Consider the following 18,983-nt stretch of genomic DNA (forward strand, 5'->3'; position numbering starts at 1 on the left):
ATTCAGTCTAGTTTTGATGACTTTCTCTGTTAGACTATGCCATGCAGCTTATACAGTTAAATAAGCAGCTCATTACTGACATTGAGAAGATTATGGCTCCATCATTTCCTCCCAGTCACCTCCTTTCTGCATGTTTAGTTGTTGACCATGTGGACGGCGTATGCAGCCATCAGCATTAGTAGATCTCACAGGCGGTTTGGTTGTTATAGGAGATTAGTTCCTGGAAAACGTTCAGGAACCCTTAATGTTTTAATAGGGAAGGACATGTTACAGTAGAAACTAAGTGAATGAACTACCAAATTTTTTTTGCATTCACCCGGTAGTCAGTCAGGTGAGGTGAATGCAGAAAAGATTGACCCACATTGAACCTGCTGCCTCCAGGTAATGTGCCACATGACACCTACTATACACATATACTTGATCGTGGGGATATCACCATTGACACTAGTGCACTGAAGTCTTCATGTGAAGACTTCAAAGGTGTGTATGAGCCCTTACTGGAGAGCTGCAGATTGCTCAGTAGTGCATGGCTGGCCAACCTGTGGCTCTCCAGGTGTAGTGAAGCTACAAGCTCCAGCATGCTTTGCCAGTAGAAAGCCAGTTTATAGTTTACAGGACATGCTGGGATTTTCACAACACCTGGAGAGCCACAGATTGGCCAGTCCTGCAGTAACACATGTCCGCTTCTCCATAGTCTAGGCCAAAGCCGCTCCTGTGGATATCTAAGACATGATAGAAGAGGAATATGAATGTGGTTTAAATCAAAGCAAACTGCTTCACAATGACAAAGAAAATCAGATTTTGAATATTGCAAATTTTTCTGAAATGACCAGCGTAGGTGTAAAATTAGAAGAAAACATTGTCCTAGGGGACAATGAAAATAATACTAAATCACGGAGAATTTTTAGGGGCACATTTGTTTTCTCACTTTTCCTTTGCACTTTTGAAGTTATTTAATTTATCTGCCTAATTATACCTATGGCTGGTCTGCAGGGAAACTAAGGAAAAGGGAGAAATAATAGACGTTTCTATTGGTATTAGAAGAATTCTCACTGCTTTTGAGGATAAAGTTCATTAGGACAGTCTCGGCGTGGGATTACGACACCTGGGAATTCTGCAATCTTTGCACCTGCTGTTTCTCATTGAGAACATGCAGCCTTGTTAAAAGAATTTCAACACTTTAATATTATTTTGTTGGACGAGGCAACATCGTTTTATTAGATCCTGCACAGGATACAAAGCTGCATCTACTTTCAGTCTCATTAAGTTGTTTAAAAATGGAAGTAGTGTGTGTATGTATGTGTACGTATACATATACAGAGCTGGATTAAGGCTTCGGGGGGCCCGGGGCACTTAAGACAGGGGGGCCCCTAAAATCTAAAATTAAGGGCATAGTGACACATCCTGCATTACATCACCTACAGCTCACAGTATGACACTTACAGCTCTCCCAGAGGGCTCGATTAGGTTGTCTGCATAAGAAAAATCATTGCTTCCACAAACTAAAATACTGTACATTAAAACAATCATCAAAACACCACATTAAAATGGGTATTGACACCACACATTAAAACTAGCAATGATATCACACATTAAAAATACCAGTGATAACGTACGCTAAAACTAGCAATGATACTGCACTTTAAAAATGAAATTTATAATGCACATTAAAACTAGCAATGATACTGCAAATTAAAATACCATTGATAATGCATCATTGGGCATGGCCAGGCCACCCTCCTACAGACAAAAAAAACTGCATTGTTGTGTACACCATTGAACAGTCACCAAAAATTGGGATTGTCCCACTAGAATCACAACATTTCACAGACTTTGCTGCTCTCTCCTACCTGTTCTTCTCACTTTCACCACCTGTGATGCAGGTTTCTTTAGTTGCGGCTTGTCTGGATCCTAGAATGTTAGGGGCCCTATTTGAAAAAAAAAAAATGGGTACATTTAGAAAATTACAGCCACCCATGATTAATAATTAGGCCTTTCTCCAGCCCCAACATTAAAATAATAGTATTCACATTTAATAAATAAACCTATTTCCCTCCCTACAAACAGCCCCAGCAATAAATTAATAGTATTTACATTTCAGAAATATACCTTTTTCCTGCAACCGTCACTGCCATTCTCCCCAAACCACCCCATCTTAAATTAATTGTCCCCACTATTGTCTCCCCCCCCTTTTTCCTCATGCTGTGTCTCTCACCCTTTTTTCTTATACTGTGCCTTTCTCCCCCCTTTTTTCTCATGCTGTGCCTCTCCCCCTTTTTCCTTACTGTGCCTCTCTTCTCCCCCTTTTTCCTCCATACTGTGCCTCTCTTCTCCCCCTTTTTCCTCCATACTGTCCCTCTCTTCTCCCCCTTTTTTCCTCCATACTGTCCCTCTCTTATCCCCCTTTTTCCTCCATACTGTCACTCTCTTCTCCCCCTTTTTCCTCCATACTGTGCCTCTCTTCTCCCCCTTTTTCCTCCATACTGTGCCTCTCTTCTCCCCCTTTTTCCTCCATACTGTGCCTCTCTTCTCCCCCTTTTTCCTCCATACTGTCACTCTCTTCTCCCCCTTTTTCCTCCATACTGTGCCTCTCTTCTCCCCCTTTTTCCTCCATACTGTGCCTCTCTTCTCCCCCTTTTTCCTCCATACTGTGCCTTTCTGCGTTATTCCCTTTTTTTTTTTTAACTTACCTTTCTTTTAGCTTCTTTCTTCTCTTCTGTCTTCTTGTTTCTTTCTTGGTCCTCTCCGCGCTGTTCCTCACTGAATGACAAGCGTGACTTGATGACGTCACGCCTGTCATTCAGTGTTGACAGTGCAGAGAGGAGGGAGGATGAGGGACGCCAGCGCCGCGGTGAGGTGAGTAGTGTATCTTTTTTTTATTTATTTTTTTACTACCCGGCTCCCCCCACCAACGAAGGGAGCCCCGAACCCCCCGCCGCTGCCGGCGCCATTAAAAAAAAAAAGAATAATGAAAAAAATCAGTAGAAGTTATGCGCGCGGGGGCCCTTGGAGAGAGGGGGGCCCGGGGCATGTGCCCCCTCTTTAATCCGGCTATGTACATACTAATATATATATATATATATATATATATATATATATATATATATATACTGATTCAATGTCTTGCTACAGATACTGTGCAATTTTCATTTGCAGTCTCTTCCTTGTGAACATTTAGTGTAGGCTGTGGCAGTAAATATACTGTATGTAGATCATATTACCGTTACCATTACATGACTTTATTGTTGGGTAAAGCTAATCAGGGCAGATTTCAATATTTTATTTGATCTTTTTATTTGATCTGACTATGGGATTACTTCAGATTGTCACAAGAGACATAATTTGTAGCCCCATCAAGCGATGTTTGTCGCTTATTGATCAGAATAATTGCCTGCCATTTTAACCCATGGTCATATGCAGGTGGTTACAGTTCAAATTTGTCCAAGTAGCCCTAGTCGAAGATCCTTCTGACAGAAGCTAGTAACCAGAGAGTTTGAGAATAGTATGACTATATTAGGAAACATTGTTTGTTATGTACACAAACATGCGTTATACTTAGAGATGGGCGGGCTCGGTTCCCCGAGAACCGAACCCACCCGAACTTTGCCTATCCGGCTCGGTACTCTCCCGCCCGCTCGGAATCCAAATCGAGGCCGAACGTCATCGTGACATCGTCGGATCTCGGGGCTCGGTTCTCGCGATACTTGAAGATTATAAATACCTGCCCCCACAGCAATCCATCGCCATTTGACAGAGGGAGAGAGCAGGGTGTAGTCACAGGCTGATTAGAGCAGGGACAGAGAATACAATATTCTGATTCCAATTGTACTAACAAAAATCGCTAGAGAAGAGACGAGGATAGAGGATTTTTCCTTTTTTTTTTTTTTCTTTAATATTTGGCACTCAAAGTGCTTTTTGGGTGTCCCCCATAATTGTGCCTAAATATTTCTGGCTGTCAAAAGTCATATTTGTCAGCAGTATCTACCAAATAATTTTTAGCACTCCCCAGTGCTTTTGGGGTGTCCCCCATAATTGTTCCTAAATATTTCTGGCTGTCAAAATTACTATCTATCAGCAGTATCTACCAAATAATTTTTAGCACTACAAGTGCTTTGGGCTCAGAATGGATTCAAAGCAGTCCACATATGAGCAGAATGAGCAACCAGGTTCTGTCACCAGTCCTGATGGTAGTGTTACCAGTACGTCATCTGGGCAAGGCGATTTCAAACTACACAGTGTTTCGAAATCAGTCCAAAAAACACACGCCAAAATTTTTTTTACTGTGTTGAAGCGAAAAAGAAGTGTAACTGAGCAAAAGTTGTGCCGATAAAAAAAAAATTGCCAACATGCCATTCTACACACGCAGTGGCAATGAGAGAATGAGGCCTTCAACTTTCGCTATTAGCGGCAGATCCCAAAAAGTTACCGAGCCTACAATTGGTGCACAACTACTGTTACGCGTCAAAGCCGAGCTGCAAGATAACAGTAAGGCATTAGAGGATAATGTTTGCTCTGATTCACAAATGACACCAATCCCTGTGGAGAGTCCATCCAACAGTGGGATGTCTAATCGTGAGCATTCTGCTGATGTGTGCCTTAATAGCCCGAGTGTAGCCAGTGATACACAAATTGAGGATGCTACTTTGGAATTAGAAGAGGATGAGGGGGAGATTTGTGTACGCGACGAGGGCGCTAATGAGGATGTTGATGAGGTTGTTTGTGTAAGTCCTGCACCAGTGGCAGCAGTTCTGGCACATGACAAGAAAAAGGCTATTGTCATGCCTGGGCATAAAACAAAAAAATCCACTTCTTATGTGTGGAATTATTTCTACCCAAATCCACACAACAATTGTATAGCCATTTGTAGTGTATGTCAAGCCACAGTCAGTCGAGGGAGGGACCTTAACCATCTTGGAACCTTGTCTATGTTACGCCATTTAACGAGAGTTCATGGCAAAGTGATGGGAAAAGCTGAAAGTTCTTCCAAAAAAATTACAAGCACTCCATCAGCTAAGACCCTCCGGTCACCGACATCCCGACAGCTACAAAATGCACCCACCACACCATCCTCATCAATATCCTCAGTAGCGCTCGGAGTTAGCCCGGCATCCCACTTATTAAGGCTGGATGACTCCTGCACTATTATTGATTCCTCTGAAGAAAGCGTTGGTCCCACTGCTGCTGCTGCTGTTGCTGCTGCTGGGGGTGAATAGTCAGCACAGAGGCAGGTCAAGAAAATGAGCAGTCCTACATTTCAGCAATTAACTGTGAAACAATTGCTAGGGGAAGCAAATATGACAGCAGTCACCCAGTCGCCAAGCGAATCACAGACGCCATGGCTGCAATGTTAGTGTTAGATCTGCGTCCAATCTCCACAATAAACGCAGCTGGTTTTCCACAGTTAATTGAGGTTTTGTGTCCGCGTTACAGAATTCCATCGCAACACCATTTCTCCCGTAAAGCAATTCCACAACTATACCAAAAAGTGTGTAAAAATGTAGAGTTTGCGCTGAAAAATGCCATTCTGCCCACTGTCCACTTAACCACAGATATGTGGACAAGTGGAAATGGCCAAACCAAAGACTATATGACTGTGACAGCCCACTGGGTTGGTCATTCACCTTCACCAGCAGGAACAGCAGCAGCATTTACACCACTCTGTAACATTTGTCACAGGCAGGCCACTCTTTGTATCACCGGCTTCACTAACAGGCATACGGCTGACAATTTGTTACGCAAACTAAGAGATGTGATTGATACATGGCTTATACCACTTGGACTCTCCCCAGGATATGTCATTTCTGATAACGCCAACAATATAGTGCGAGCATTACAGCTAGGTGATTTCCAACACATTACCTGTTTTGCTCACAACATGAACTTGGTGGTGCAGAGCTTCCTACGAAATAACCTTGAGGTGCAGGAGATGCTTTCGGTGGCCCGTAAAATTTCAGGCCATTTCAGGCATTCAGCCACAGCATGTAGGAGATTACAGCAGCTCCAAGAGCAGTTTAACTTGCCCTGCCAACAACTTAAGCAAGAGGTGGTAACTAGGTGGAATTCCACCCTGTACATGCTGCAGAGGATGGAGGAACAGCGCAAAGCCATCCAAGTATTGCACAAGCCATGACATTGGGAAAGGAGGGGGCATGTATTTCACTCTTGCACAGTGGGGAATCCTTTCAGTCCTGTACAAGGTGCTGAAACCATTTAAAGTTGTGACGTGTGAGGTTAGTGCAGACTCTGCTAGTTTGAGCCAAGTCATTCCTTTAATTAGACTATTGGAAAAGCAGCTTGAGAAACTGAAGGAGGAGATGAAAGCAAGCAATTCAGCAAAGTATGTTGGCCTTGTCGATCAAGTACTTCATTCGCTTCACAATGATCCTCGAATTATTAAGATCTTGAACTCTGATCAGTACGTTTTGGCCACTGTGCTTGATCCAAGGTTTAAGACCTACATTGAGTCTTTACTTGTAAATGAGCGAGATGTGAACTTCTGCAAGGAGCTATTGCTCAGCAAGTTGGCCGCTGAACTGGGCCTAGGCTTGACGACGTGTCCTCCTTCACTTTCTCAAGCTGCTGCTGCTCGTAAAAAATTAAATTTCACAAAAAGAAGCAGGGAAAAGAAGCAGGGAAGACGCAGGAGGAAGACCAGAACAATTTAACATTTGGGCTGGTTTGAAGGATTTTTCAAAAAAATGTGTCACTTTGCCCATAACTCCATCCAATATGAGTATAAACATGCAAAGGATGGTGGAGGATTACTTTCAAGAGGTAGTTGATATGGAAATATCAGACAGTCCCTTTCCTTACTGGGAAGGAAAGCAGGCCATTTGGAAACCCATGTACAAACTTGCTTTGCAATACCTAAGCTGCCCACCCTCCAGTGTACTCTCTGAACGAGTGTTCAGCACAGCTGGGAACTTAGTCAGTGATCGCCGTAGAAGGTTACTTCCCAAAAATGTGGAGAAAATTATGTTTATAAAAATGAACTACATCTTCGACGAGGAAGGCCTTCACCATCCAAGACATCCAAGCACTGACTGTTCTCTAATGGCAGATTCAAGCGGAGATGAATTGATAGTCTGTGATGATGACGTACACACTGATGAGGGTAAGGATGAAGCTGAAGATGATGACGATAGCATCTTTTTAAAACTTTCTATGTAAGTGTAGGGTGCAATCTACCCCCAAAGAGGAAAGGGACTTGTGGCATTTCCATATTACGTACCGGCTTGAAAGGCTGCTGTTTGGGCAATTTCTCCTTAAGGGTAGGGTGTCATAGACAGAGTGACCCCAAACTGTCTTTGTCCATTTCTCTTAATATTGTACAGTCTATAACGGCTGAATTTTTTTGTATTTTCAACAAGTGGAGGGGGGCCTATAGAGACAGAAAGCAAACTGCCTTTTTTCATTTCTATACATATTTAACTATAAGTGTAGGGTGTAATATACATCCAAAGACGATGGCTGCATTGCCAATATGCATACATGGAGAGGAAGACAATCATCTGTTTTGTGTGTAGAATTAATGAAGCCCTACCTACTAGGAATTAAATAGTTTTTTGATAATTTATTAGCTTTATAATTAGATTACTTATCCAGGTGGAGCACTAAATTTTGTTATTTTAGGCCCAAAAACATTGATTTTCCAACAAAATAGCAAAACAAAACCAAAACACGCAATGGCGGTTTTGCAAAACCAAAACACGACGGTAATCCAGATCTAAAACCGAATACAAAACCAAAACACGGGGGTCAGTGACCATCTCTAGTTATACTACACAGAGTCTCATGTTGCCAAAATACTTCTGTGCAGGCTTGAATTTGTGGGGAGGACACATAGACCGGGACCTCTGGTGGTAGAGGTGCATGGGGGGGTGCTTTCTGCTCTGTTTACACGCCGGAACGGGGGGTGAATTCTGCTCTGTTTACACGCCTGTACGGGGGGTGAATTCTGCTCTGTTTACACGCCGGTACGGGGGGTGCGTTCTGCTCTGTTAACACGCCAGTATGGGGGGGTGCGTTCTGCTCTCTTTATACATCCTATTTAATTTATACTTTAGTATCTTATTTAGGTATTGAACATTTAACCATGAAATGACATCTGAGATAATTCTACTTATTTATGGTCTGCTGATGAGATGTAGTGCAGTTGGGACTATGGAGAGCTACGGCAGTGAGGGTGGTGAGGGCGTGGCGAAGTAATGTAGTGGTGGCCTAGAGGGAACACCACTTTCCTGGTGCATTCTTGTGCCCAGCTTGGGGACACCGTAATTAACATTGCTGTTGCACAACACTGAGGTCATGAGTTCAATTCCATCTTGGAATCTATCTGTATGGAGTTTGTATGTTCTCCCTGTGTTTGCATGGGTTTTCTACCACACTCCAAAGGCCTATTGCTAGGTTAATTGGCTGCTGACAAAGTTAGCCCTAGTGTGTGTGTCTTAGAGGTAGGGCATACTTGCCAACCTTTTTAGAGTTCTTTCCGGGAGATCCCAGGCAGGGGGGCGTGGTTGGGGGGCGGGGCACGGCAAATCGCATCATTTTGGCCCCGCCCCTGCGTCAAAGTGCCGTTTTTGCCAAAATTACGCGATTGACCGCAAATCGCGTAATTTTGACGGCAAGAGGCCGTTTGCGGGATATTTGCCTGCTTGTCCGGGAGATCTACCCGAATTTCGGGAGTCTCCCGGACATTCTGGGAGAGTTGGCAAGTATGAGGTAGGGAATATAGATTGCAAGCTGCACTGGGACAGGGACTAATGTGAATGATTAAATAATCTCTGGAAGGATCTGAGAAATGTGTAGGTACAATATTTATTGATATTTATAATCATACATACAATTCATATCTGTTGTTAGCCAGGGCCATCTTAACAACATTATGGGCCCCCGGGCATAGCAGTGCACCGGGGCCCCTAGATATAGATATAGATATATATAGATGTATACAGATACAGATATAGAGATAGATAGATGTACTTGCTCAGTGACCCTTGAAGGTTTTTTTTTTCAGGTTTTTTTCTTTTGCAGGATTATTTATTCTCATTAAGAGCCCTGCCTATGGGGCCCCCTTGCCCGTGGGGCCCCCAGGCAGCTGCCCATCGTGCCCAATGGAAGAGATGGCCCTGTTGTTAGCTGTGATTAATAGTAATATGAAAGCTTGCCTGTACGCGCCAAATACTGTTTTCACATAGGTACTTTGTGTGGCTGTGTATTTTATTTTAAGGAATTGGTGCATTTCCACTCTATATTAGCCAGCAACAGGCTAATTTTAGCCTGTAACAGGCAGTGAAAGCAACAAGTTTCAGTCCCGCTAATACTGACACGCAGGCACAAAGCATCCAAGGGACATTAACCAAATTGCCGTCATGTCTTCCTGTGGTCATAGAAACTTTATGGCCCTCTCCCATTCAGGAGAATCAAGGTCTGCCTATTGTATAGATTGTATAGAAAATTAATTTGTATGAATTATCGTTTGCAGACAATTAAAGTATCTAAAATAGGTTTCCAGTAGGTGTCCGAAATGCATCAATACTGAATAAAATTTTAAATTACTCAGCTGGAGTGAAAGGAGTTACCAGACCTGCGCTCAGGCTGTAAAAGCGTGCAAATACATATATATTGTAGCAGATTCCCTCTGGGTGAGCAGTTCAAGGGAACAGTTGCTATCTGTCTAATTAGAAGGATTATATATAAAGCCCTGTCTGTGCAGCTCTGCTGCTCTCTGTCATTTTCTGTATTTCCTGTATGCTGTGTTGTCCTGTTCATTCTCACTCCCACCTGAGGCCATGCTGGGCTGGATTTGGCAGCTCGCTCATCCTCTCCTCTCACCTTCTAGCTATTGTTGCCAGTGACTGAAGAACATCTTTTCAGTGGGTTATAGCATAACATTAAGCCTGACCCAAAATCCTTTACCACGTTCTTTATATAAAACGATGTATGTAATAAAGTTCCCCTTTTTGATAAAGTAAATTATCCTTTACCAGTGCCATAATACTGTAAATGCCAACTCTTCCTAATTCATAGGGACAATGCCAGGATTAAAGGTGCGTCCCTGGAATGTTCCTATAGTTCTATATTGACCATTTGCACGATACAATTTCACTTCCCTCTTCAGTTAGATACATCTCTCACCACCTACGCCTATTACTCTCTAGGCTTTTAAAGACCATGGGGGGAAGAACAATGCGGACTGTGCAATATTACCGTTACTATGGCAATAGATTACCATTAGTACGGTAATTTCAACGCTGATCTTTGCTCGCAGCTTTGTGAATTATCCCTGCATTAGTGCCCCCTGAATTTGGACATCAGGCTGATTAATTTGATATTTTTTCTTATATATCTGGGCAAATCTGTTGTCACCATAAGTTAAGAACACAACATTTTGCTGTAACAGCTGATCACTATATATATATATATATATATATATATATATATATATATATATATATATTTTATATATATAAAAATAAAATATTCTTCTAAGGTGTCACTAGTACCTACTGAACTGCCAAGTTGAATATTGCCCAATATGGCTGACTCTACCGACAGGTACCCTTATTATATAGGTACAATACATATATAATAAGTTTACCTGTCAGTAGAGGCAGCTATATTGGGCAATATTCAACTTGTCAGTTCAGTAGATACTAGTGACATCAAGGAGAAAAGCTCCATTCCTTGTGATGTCACTTGTCCTTTGCATGCTCCTACATTGGTTCAGCCCACAAAATCCCTACCTCCGCTTTGTGCTTCATGTCTCGGTGATGTCACTACTTCCTAGGGACAAGTATAAAGGTTCAGTCACAATTTGGCAGTCTCCACTTTAAGTCGGTGTATGTGCTCTATAATCTGTTTTAAAAAAAATTGCTACTTATTTCTCTGCAGATGTCCATTTATTACAAAAAAAAGTAGTATCTATCCTATTACATCTTCTGTTAAGCTAAAATAAATTGTCATAGTTAGATTGTCATAGTTAGACATCAATTAAACAATGTCACCCAGTATCAAAAACATACTTCAGTTTGCATTGCAAACAACTGAAGGAATACATTTACAGACACCAGAGTTAAAGTTCTTTATTTTTTAAGAAATTAAATGTAATTTTATTTTAAATATAATATCCCTTTAAATATTGTTCAAAAATGATTTTGCTCCACTTTGAAGATTTAGTGAGGATGGCATGGAAGTGATGGAACGGCTTATCTACCTCTATCGAAAATTCAGCCAGCTTAGAGTGAGCAATGAAGAGTACGTCTGCATGAAAGCCATTAACTTCCTGAACCAAGGTGAGTGGTGGTCATCTTCTTGGTTTAAATTGCCAGATTTAATACACAATTTACCGGAGAAGGGGTTAACACTAGGTGATGCTGCAACAATAAATCCTAAAGATTTTTTGGGATGTGCAGGGAACTAGTGACTTTCCATTTCTGAATCACATTTTAATAGCTGTTTAATGCAGACACCAAGGACAGAACACGCGTCATTTAACATATGTAGTTACAGGCATCGGCAGTGACGGATTATTCCTATCCAAATAAGGATTGTGTGACAGATCACCAGCTGTTCTAGCTTTATCAGGGGATGTTGACACCATTAGATCGATCTAGTGACCACATGTTCCTACAATACACCTATGGGGTATATTATGAAGGTTTTGGTTTTTCTTGGTTTTATCTTGTACTAGTATGTTATTCCATGAGGCAAAACACATATCTCAGCAACATTAACTTTACTTTTTATTTTGCTTTTTTTTGGCATTCTAATGTGATGTATAAATAAATGGATTTAAAGATTTATAATGGTCTGGTACAGCTCATAGAAATTAAACAAAAATAAATACTTCTTAGATGTGATTGTTTTGGCCCTTTAATTCTCCACGTTCCTCCTGTTAAAAATATTGCAGTGACTACATACAGCTGCTTCTGGAGCCGAGAGTAAATTGTGATTGGCTGCACTTTTTTCTTTTCCTGTTCCATTTTGCTGCCTGTTTGTGGGCAGTCTGTCTTATAACTTTCAGATGATTATCCAAAAGTTTAGAAACACTGTAAATGAAAGATTGGTCCAGTTTGGATGGATCACCCTTGTTATATAATCAGACCCTAGTTGTTTACTAAAATGACTTTTTATTGGCTCGTTTTTCATTATTTGGTTGTTTCAGATAATCAGAAGGGGGTCTTACTTTGAGACAAATGGAAATTGTTCGCAACTTGAATTGTATGCAGTCTGTTTTAAAAATGCATTCTTGTTCCCTTTTCGCTGCAATTTCCTGAACAGTACTTTGTCTACTATTGCTAGATGTAGATTATGTACACAATTTGTCTTTTAAAGTATACTCTAAAATGTTTACATAGATTGACATCAGGAATATGGAAGGTACTATTTTAGATAATGCTTCATACTGCAAAAATATAAAGTCCAATTTTGTATATATTCAACAGCAATGTTTGCAATTACTTTTCACATTTTAAATTTATTTTTTATCACTTTAGTTACATTTCCATCATCGTATTAATAAAAGTAAATTCTGTATTACATACATTTCCTTAAGCAATAACTAGCACTATGTGACGGTCCCTGGTAAGATACCTTATTTTTCTTCAACAGATATCCAGGGTCTTAGTAGTGTTTCCCAGCTGGAGCAGTTGAATAAGAGGTATTGGTATGTGTGCCAGGACTTTACGGAGTATAGGTATTCACACCAACCCAACAGGTTCCCAGACCTCATGATGTGTTTGCCTGAGGTCCGGTACATTGCTGGTAAGTATGTGTGTCATGAGTGATAAACTTACTATGTACATGACCTAAATGTGTTACTTAATCTACATCAGAACAGTCCAGTTATTCTTCTTTTTAACCTTTTTTTTTATTATGATGGCTCTACAGAGAATGGTTAGTAATTAATATACATTGGAGGTTAAAGTGTAGTGTCTCACAGACACACACAGACTAGCAACATTATAATTATAGTTTACTTGTAAGGCAAGCTCTGCAGCGCCAGATAGAAGTTAAAACATAACATACATAAAACAGGGACAAACAAGATAAATAAATATAAGCAGACAAGAAAACTAAGGGTACAGAGGGCTATTCTCATTAGCGAACTTTCAAGTTGAAAGAGAGCACCGCTGAAATAAGAGGAACTAGTATGGCTAAGAGTGGAGATTGGGACAGTTGCAAGGGTGCATTACTGTGCATAATATTGGTGGTTTAGGGTAAGCTCTAATGAAGAGATTGGTTTTCAGAGGACGTCTAAAGATTTAAAGGCTGTGGGAAAGTCTCATTGGGACTTCCATAACAGGCAGCAGGTTGGGAGAGATCTTGTAAGCCAGAGTGAGAGGTGGTTACCAGAGACGCAGGGCACAGGTAGATCTAAGACGACGAAGGGATATGAGACTTGAGATGTGGGAATGGGGGGGTGTTGTTAAGGCTTTGTAGGTAAGGGTCAGGGGAGGGCTGGCAAATTTTAGCCCATGAACATATTAAAGGAAAAACAATACAGGTGACCCAACCTGAGGTAGCCCACTATAGGACTGCCCCGGGGTGCTGATGTCCCCCTGCCCCCAGCCAAGCCTGCCCCTGGTAAGGGTGAGTAATTTGAATTGGTTTCTAGAGGACACGTGGAGTCAGTGTCAGGATTTGCAAAGTGGTGCAGCAGATGTGGAGCGATGAGAGAGGAAGGTCAGTCCTGTAGTAGGTTTTAATATGTATTGACATGGGGATAGATGGATGAGGGGTATTGACACATTGCAGGAGGCTGCTTTAGTCAATATAGAATATGATGAGAGAATGGATAAGAGTCTTGAAAGCATCTTAAGAAAAGTTGATTTCTGGCAATATTTATTTTTTTAAAATCTCTTTATTTTCACTCTTTGTTCAATAAGCAACAATGCAGAACATTTTCCGGTTCTGTCAGTATTTACAAGGTTCAGATGACAGGATTGGAAGAGAGACTGGAAGTGAGGAATAAAGCTGATGGCGGAGTCAAGTGTGATATCAAGGAAGCAGACATGGGAGACTGAGAAGATTGTATTGTTATTAATAGTGATGGAGGTTTGAGTGTAGGTGGTGACTCTGGGAGGAGGGGAGATGATTTGTTCTATTAATAGATATGTTGAGCTATAGGTAGCGTTGGGACATCCATGTGGAGCTAGCAGAGAGACCGTTGGTTACACAAGATAGTATAGAAATCTACAAAAACTTTCTCGTAAAGCTGAATGTTACTGGCTTAAATTTTGTATCTCTAATGATTTCAGTGCATATACTGCTATCTACCACTCCTATCGAACTGCTCTGGACATTGCTAAACAAGCATATTTCCAATCTCTCATCTATGCTCAGGCTTCTAACCACAAACGCCTTTTTAATACATTTAAATCTCTTCTCAATCCTCCCACCCAAACCCTCCGACTACCATCAGTGCCCAGGATCTTGCTTCCTATTTGAAGGACAAGATTGATAAAATCAGTCTTGAAATGTTATCATCTTCCTCTAATTGCAATCAGCTCAATTTCTTCCCAGCATCCTCTGACACCTTCTTTTCATTTGATCCCACAAATGAAGAGGAAGTTTCCACTCTCTCATCTTCCTACCCTACCTTCTGTCCTCTTTATCCCATACCCTCACAAATTGTTAGGTCCCTGTCTCATGTGCTCATTCCACCTCTAACTAAAATCTGTAATCTATCTCTACTGGTATCTTTCCATCACTATTCAAACACGCAATGATTACTCCTGTTGTAAAAAATACTTAATTCTGACCCAAACTCTCTCTCAAATTACCGCCCCATCTCTCAGCTCCCATGCCCCTCCAAACTTCTCGAGCGAATTGCCTACACACGCCTCACACGTTTCCTTTCTGCAAACAACCTATTGGATCCTCTTCAATCAGGCTTTCACTCTCAACACTCCAGAGACTGTGCTGACCAAGGTTGTCAATGATCTGATCACAGCTAAAACTAAAGGTGATTGCTTTCTACTAATTCTCTTGGATCTTTCTGCTGCATTCAACACTGTTGACCACTCTCTCCTCATACAGATGCTACAATCCCTAGGTCTTCAAGACACTGTCCTATCCTGGTTCTCATCCTACATATCTAATCGCTCTTTCAGTGTTAATTTCTCTGGAACAACCTCCACTCCGCTTCCTTTATTGTTTGGAGTACCATAAGGCTCAGTCCTAGGTCCTCTGCTATTCGCTATCTACACCACTTCTCTAGGAAAACTAATAAGCTCCTTTGGATTTCAGTACCTTTTCTATGCGGATGATGCACAAATTTATCTGTCCTATCCTGATCTCTCACCATATGTGTTGTCTTGCGTTACTGATTGTCTTTCTGTCATTTCATCTTGGATGTCCTCTCGCCAAATCAAACTCAATCTTTCAAAAGCAGAATTAATAATATTCCCAACAATTGAACCTTACTGCCTGATATTTCTATTTCTGTTGACAACATGACCATAAATCCACCCCGCAAGCTCGCTGCCTAGGTGTAATCTTTGACTCGCAACTATCCTTTGTTCCCCACATTAACTCTATATTTACATCATGCTTCATACATCTAAAATACATTTCCAGAATATGTATATATCTCACACAAGACACTGCAAAAACTTCATGCACTCATCATCTCCCGCATCGATTATTGTAATTTCCTCCTTACTGGTCTTCCCAAAATCGAGCTCATACAATCTATTTTGCACGCAGCGGCTACATTGGTTTTTCCTTGCAAATCGTTTTACATCTGCTGAATCAGTCTCCACATTGGTTGTCTGTTTTTCAACTAATCCAATATAAAATTCTTCTACTAACATACAAGGCCATCAACAAAATTGCACCAACTTACATCTCCTGCATAAGATCTGTGTCTCTATTCCAGTCTCATCACTTCCTTCCATTGTCGGTTATAGGACTTATTTCAGGCTGCACTCACTTTATGGAATTAAATCCCTCGCACTACAAAACTTTCCTCTAGTTTTTAAACCTTCAAGCGTTCTCTGAAAACCCACTTCTTCAGACAAGCTTATAGTATTCCTCTACCACCCTCTACACAGCTAACACAAGACAACAACCCTCTGACCAACATAGTTGTGTGATTGAGCATACAGCCCTCCAAATACTTTGTAACCTTTGCATTCTAGCTGGACAAATATTCAATATGATGTAGCACTTACCCTTGTGTATCAAACCATTGTCCCATAGATTGTAAGCTTGAGAGCAGGGCCTTCTTACCTCTACATATGTTTGTGTTACCCAGTATATTTTTATTACTGTTTGTTCCCAATTGTAAAACACTACGGAATCTGCTGGCGCTATATAAATAAATGTTGATGATTGACATTAACCTACCATTTCCTTTTAGAGGAAACCAGAAACCCATGCAATTACAGGGAGGACGTACAAACCACACACACCTCCCTGATCAGGAGTGTGCCCATTACCCCAGCTGCCCTTGCAGTTTCTTAAACTAGTCGCACACAGGCTGATCCCTGTTTCATGTTCAATTGGGCCACACAAGAAGGTAGACACATCCATTCAGATCATTGTTTGCATCAGTGCAGTGTGTTAGTACAGTTATAAGACGCCTGCACACACTGGCTGTTCGGCCCATCTGCAGTCATCTTCCGACTATATTTATGATAATGATCCTGTTGAATATGTTCACAATCAGGTTATATTCAGGTCATAAATGTTGATATAGCGGACAGGGACGCCAGCGGTACTTATTCTGTGGGTGAATGGGGCTCTAGCATCCCCATTTGATCCAGATTGCAGGGGAAAGGTTCTGTACCTATTACAGCTTTCGCCAAAGCTGCTCATGCAGCCCAAGGAGGGTCCACGCAGTCACACACCTGCGTGCACACCTTGTGCATTAGCTATCAGAAGCTGGATACTCCTATTCAAAGCACAAGGACCATTATCCGCACTAGGCACACAGGACACCATCTTTGAAGGTACACACATGACAAACCTGCACAGAAAACATAATTATTTATTTTTTTTTGTAACAAAAAAACAAGAAACAAACAGAATCACAGAAGACCTTATTTAAAAAGCTCATTGGAAGTGCACAGAAAAATCCTATGGATTTACTACACTGGTGCTCCTCGAAAGTCCACCTAGCACAAGCCTGGTAAACCTGTGGCTCTCCAGATGTTGTGAAACTAGCATGCCCTGCCACCTATTGGCTTGTGACCTATCAGCTAATCATGCTGGGGTCTGTTGTTGTTTCAAGGTACACACCTACTTTCTGCTCCTGGGAGACACTTTCACAGACTAGAAGTGTGCCTAGGTTTCCGAACAGGCGGAGAGATCGGAAGATGCAGTCCTGTGCAGATACAAATTTTATCCTCCTATCACTTTAGAATCCCCTCTTTTTGTCAAACGAAACGTTTTTGTTTTTCTGCCGAAATATTGCTTCGTTAGCCTCATGTATGGATTTAAATAATTATGATAGTGATTGCGACATTGAGATTGCCTTTATTGCATTGTGGAACTTTGGTATGAAGCTGTTTTTTAGATTGGTCACTGCACACCTAGAATTGAGCTGCTTCACCAAAGTGCAGCTGAAAGGTGCAAAACATGTCCCATTAAACGTTTGCATTAGGCATGATTTTCGCACATTCAAAGCTGGTGCAAAAGTCAAGTCTGTGTAGTAAATATGGTTGTTTGTCCTTCAGCAGAGCAAGGAACGTGTGCTCTCTCTACCCCGCCTTTCTTATCTCACTGCAATAATATGCATGCAAATGAAAATCTTATTTTTGCACTGCTCCAAAAACTTAAATTTAATTTAATTTTTTTCTTAAATGTAATTTTTTTTAAAAAATGACTTAATTCCTTTTCACTGTGCTCAAATTATTGCATTTATTTATTTCTTTATTTTGTCCTTCTACAGGAAAGCTGGTGAATGTACCTCTGGAGCAACTACCTCTTCTTTTTAAGGCATTTCTACACTCGTGCAAAACTAGTGTTAGCAAAGAGTGAGCATCAACGCGAGAACACATTTGAAGGTAGCTGCAAAGATGGCTGTTTTGCATCAGTTGAAGAAAAAAAATAGAAAAAGACAATTACTGATCCCTTCATGGGAGTAAAAAAAACAAAACAACCAAAAACAAAAAAAAAAAACTCTTATCTATTTATTTCCTGACAGAGTTGAATGTATTATCTTCAACACGGGTGCACAAACATAAATGCAGTTGTTGCATTTTGTTGCTGTTTACAGATTTAGGATTTTTACCGCCTTTTTACGGGAGGGATTCTCCCAGTATGGGAGGGGTTACCAAATGTTACAGTGATGCCATTTTTTTTTTACTTTTTAGATTGTTTTTTCTCTTGTTGGGAGTGGGGTTGAGAAATATTTCAATAGTGTCTGAGAAAAGAAAACTACCTCAATTAAATGTTTGTTTTGTTTTTTTTTAATAGAGATTTTTGGTTTTGACTGTACACAAGAATACATTTTGTCGATAAAAAAATGCTGAGATGAAAACGTACAGTTCCACTACTTAACCTTGATTTAATGACTGGTAAATGTTTTGCAGTGTCTGGCTTTAAGCATGAACTGGTTTAATAGTTTGATCCTTTCACACACATTTTGCAGAAACCTTAGTTTGCATTGATATAAAGTACCTAGGCTTCAGATAATTTCTTTATTAACAGACTGTGTATAGCAGAACAATTCTATGCATATCCACTATCAGGTTAAAATAATCATGTGGGGTCATCAGTGCACATAATCATTTGAATTTTTTGTGTGTGTGTGTGCATTTCAGTCCCTTAGGATATACACTAATGTTAAATCAGTAATATGTCTGATCTATAGCATACTTGCCAACTCTCCCGAAATTCGAGTCGGGCTCCCGGAGGAGATGGCATTTCTCCCGCATCCCGGATTTCACCGAGAATCGCGTCATTTTACGCGATTCTCGGTGAATCACGCCATTTTGGAGGGCGGGACGAGGCCAATCGCGTCATTTTGGCCT

At 40.9% G+C, this 18,983-nt stretch overlaps 2 protein-coding genes across 2 annotated transcripts in view; both read left to right on the plus strand.

The window, feature by feature from the left end:
* The window catches only part of NR6A1 (nuclear receptor subfamily 6 group A member 1), a 203,049-nt gene extending 184,495 nt beyond the window's left edge, over nt 1–18,554 (plus strand). Inside the window, exons 9-11 of the mRNA XM_075184715.1 lie at nt 11,173–11,294; nt 12,613–12,765; nt 17,900–18,554. Of these exons, the coding sequence (XP_075040816.1) occupies nt 11,173–11,294; nt 12,613–12,765; nt 17,900–17,988 (364 nt within the window). The 3' untranslated portion in view covers nt 17,989–18,554. The remainder of the gene's footprint in view (nt 1–11,172; nt 11,295–12,612; nt 12,766–17,899) is intronic.
* The window catches only part of PSMB7 (proteasome 20S subunit beta 7), a 979,390-nt gene that overhangs the window by 37,289 nt on the left and 923,118 nt on the right, over nt 1–18,983 (plus strand). The gene's annotated exons all lie outside the window — the stretch shown is intronic.

Source organism: Mixophyes fleayi, chromosome 9 (assembly GCF_038048845.1).
Source record: "Mixophyes fleayi isolate aMixFle1 chromosome 9, aMixFle1.hap1, whole genome shotgun sequence".
Classification (NCBI taxonomy): Eukaryota; Metazoa; Chordata; class Amphibia; order Anura; family Limnodynastidae; genus Mixophyes; species Mixophyes fleayi.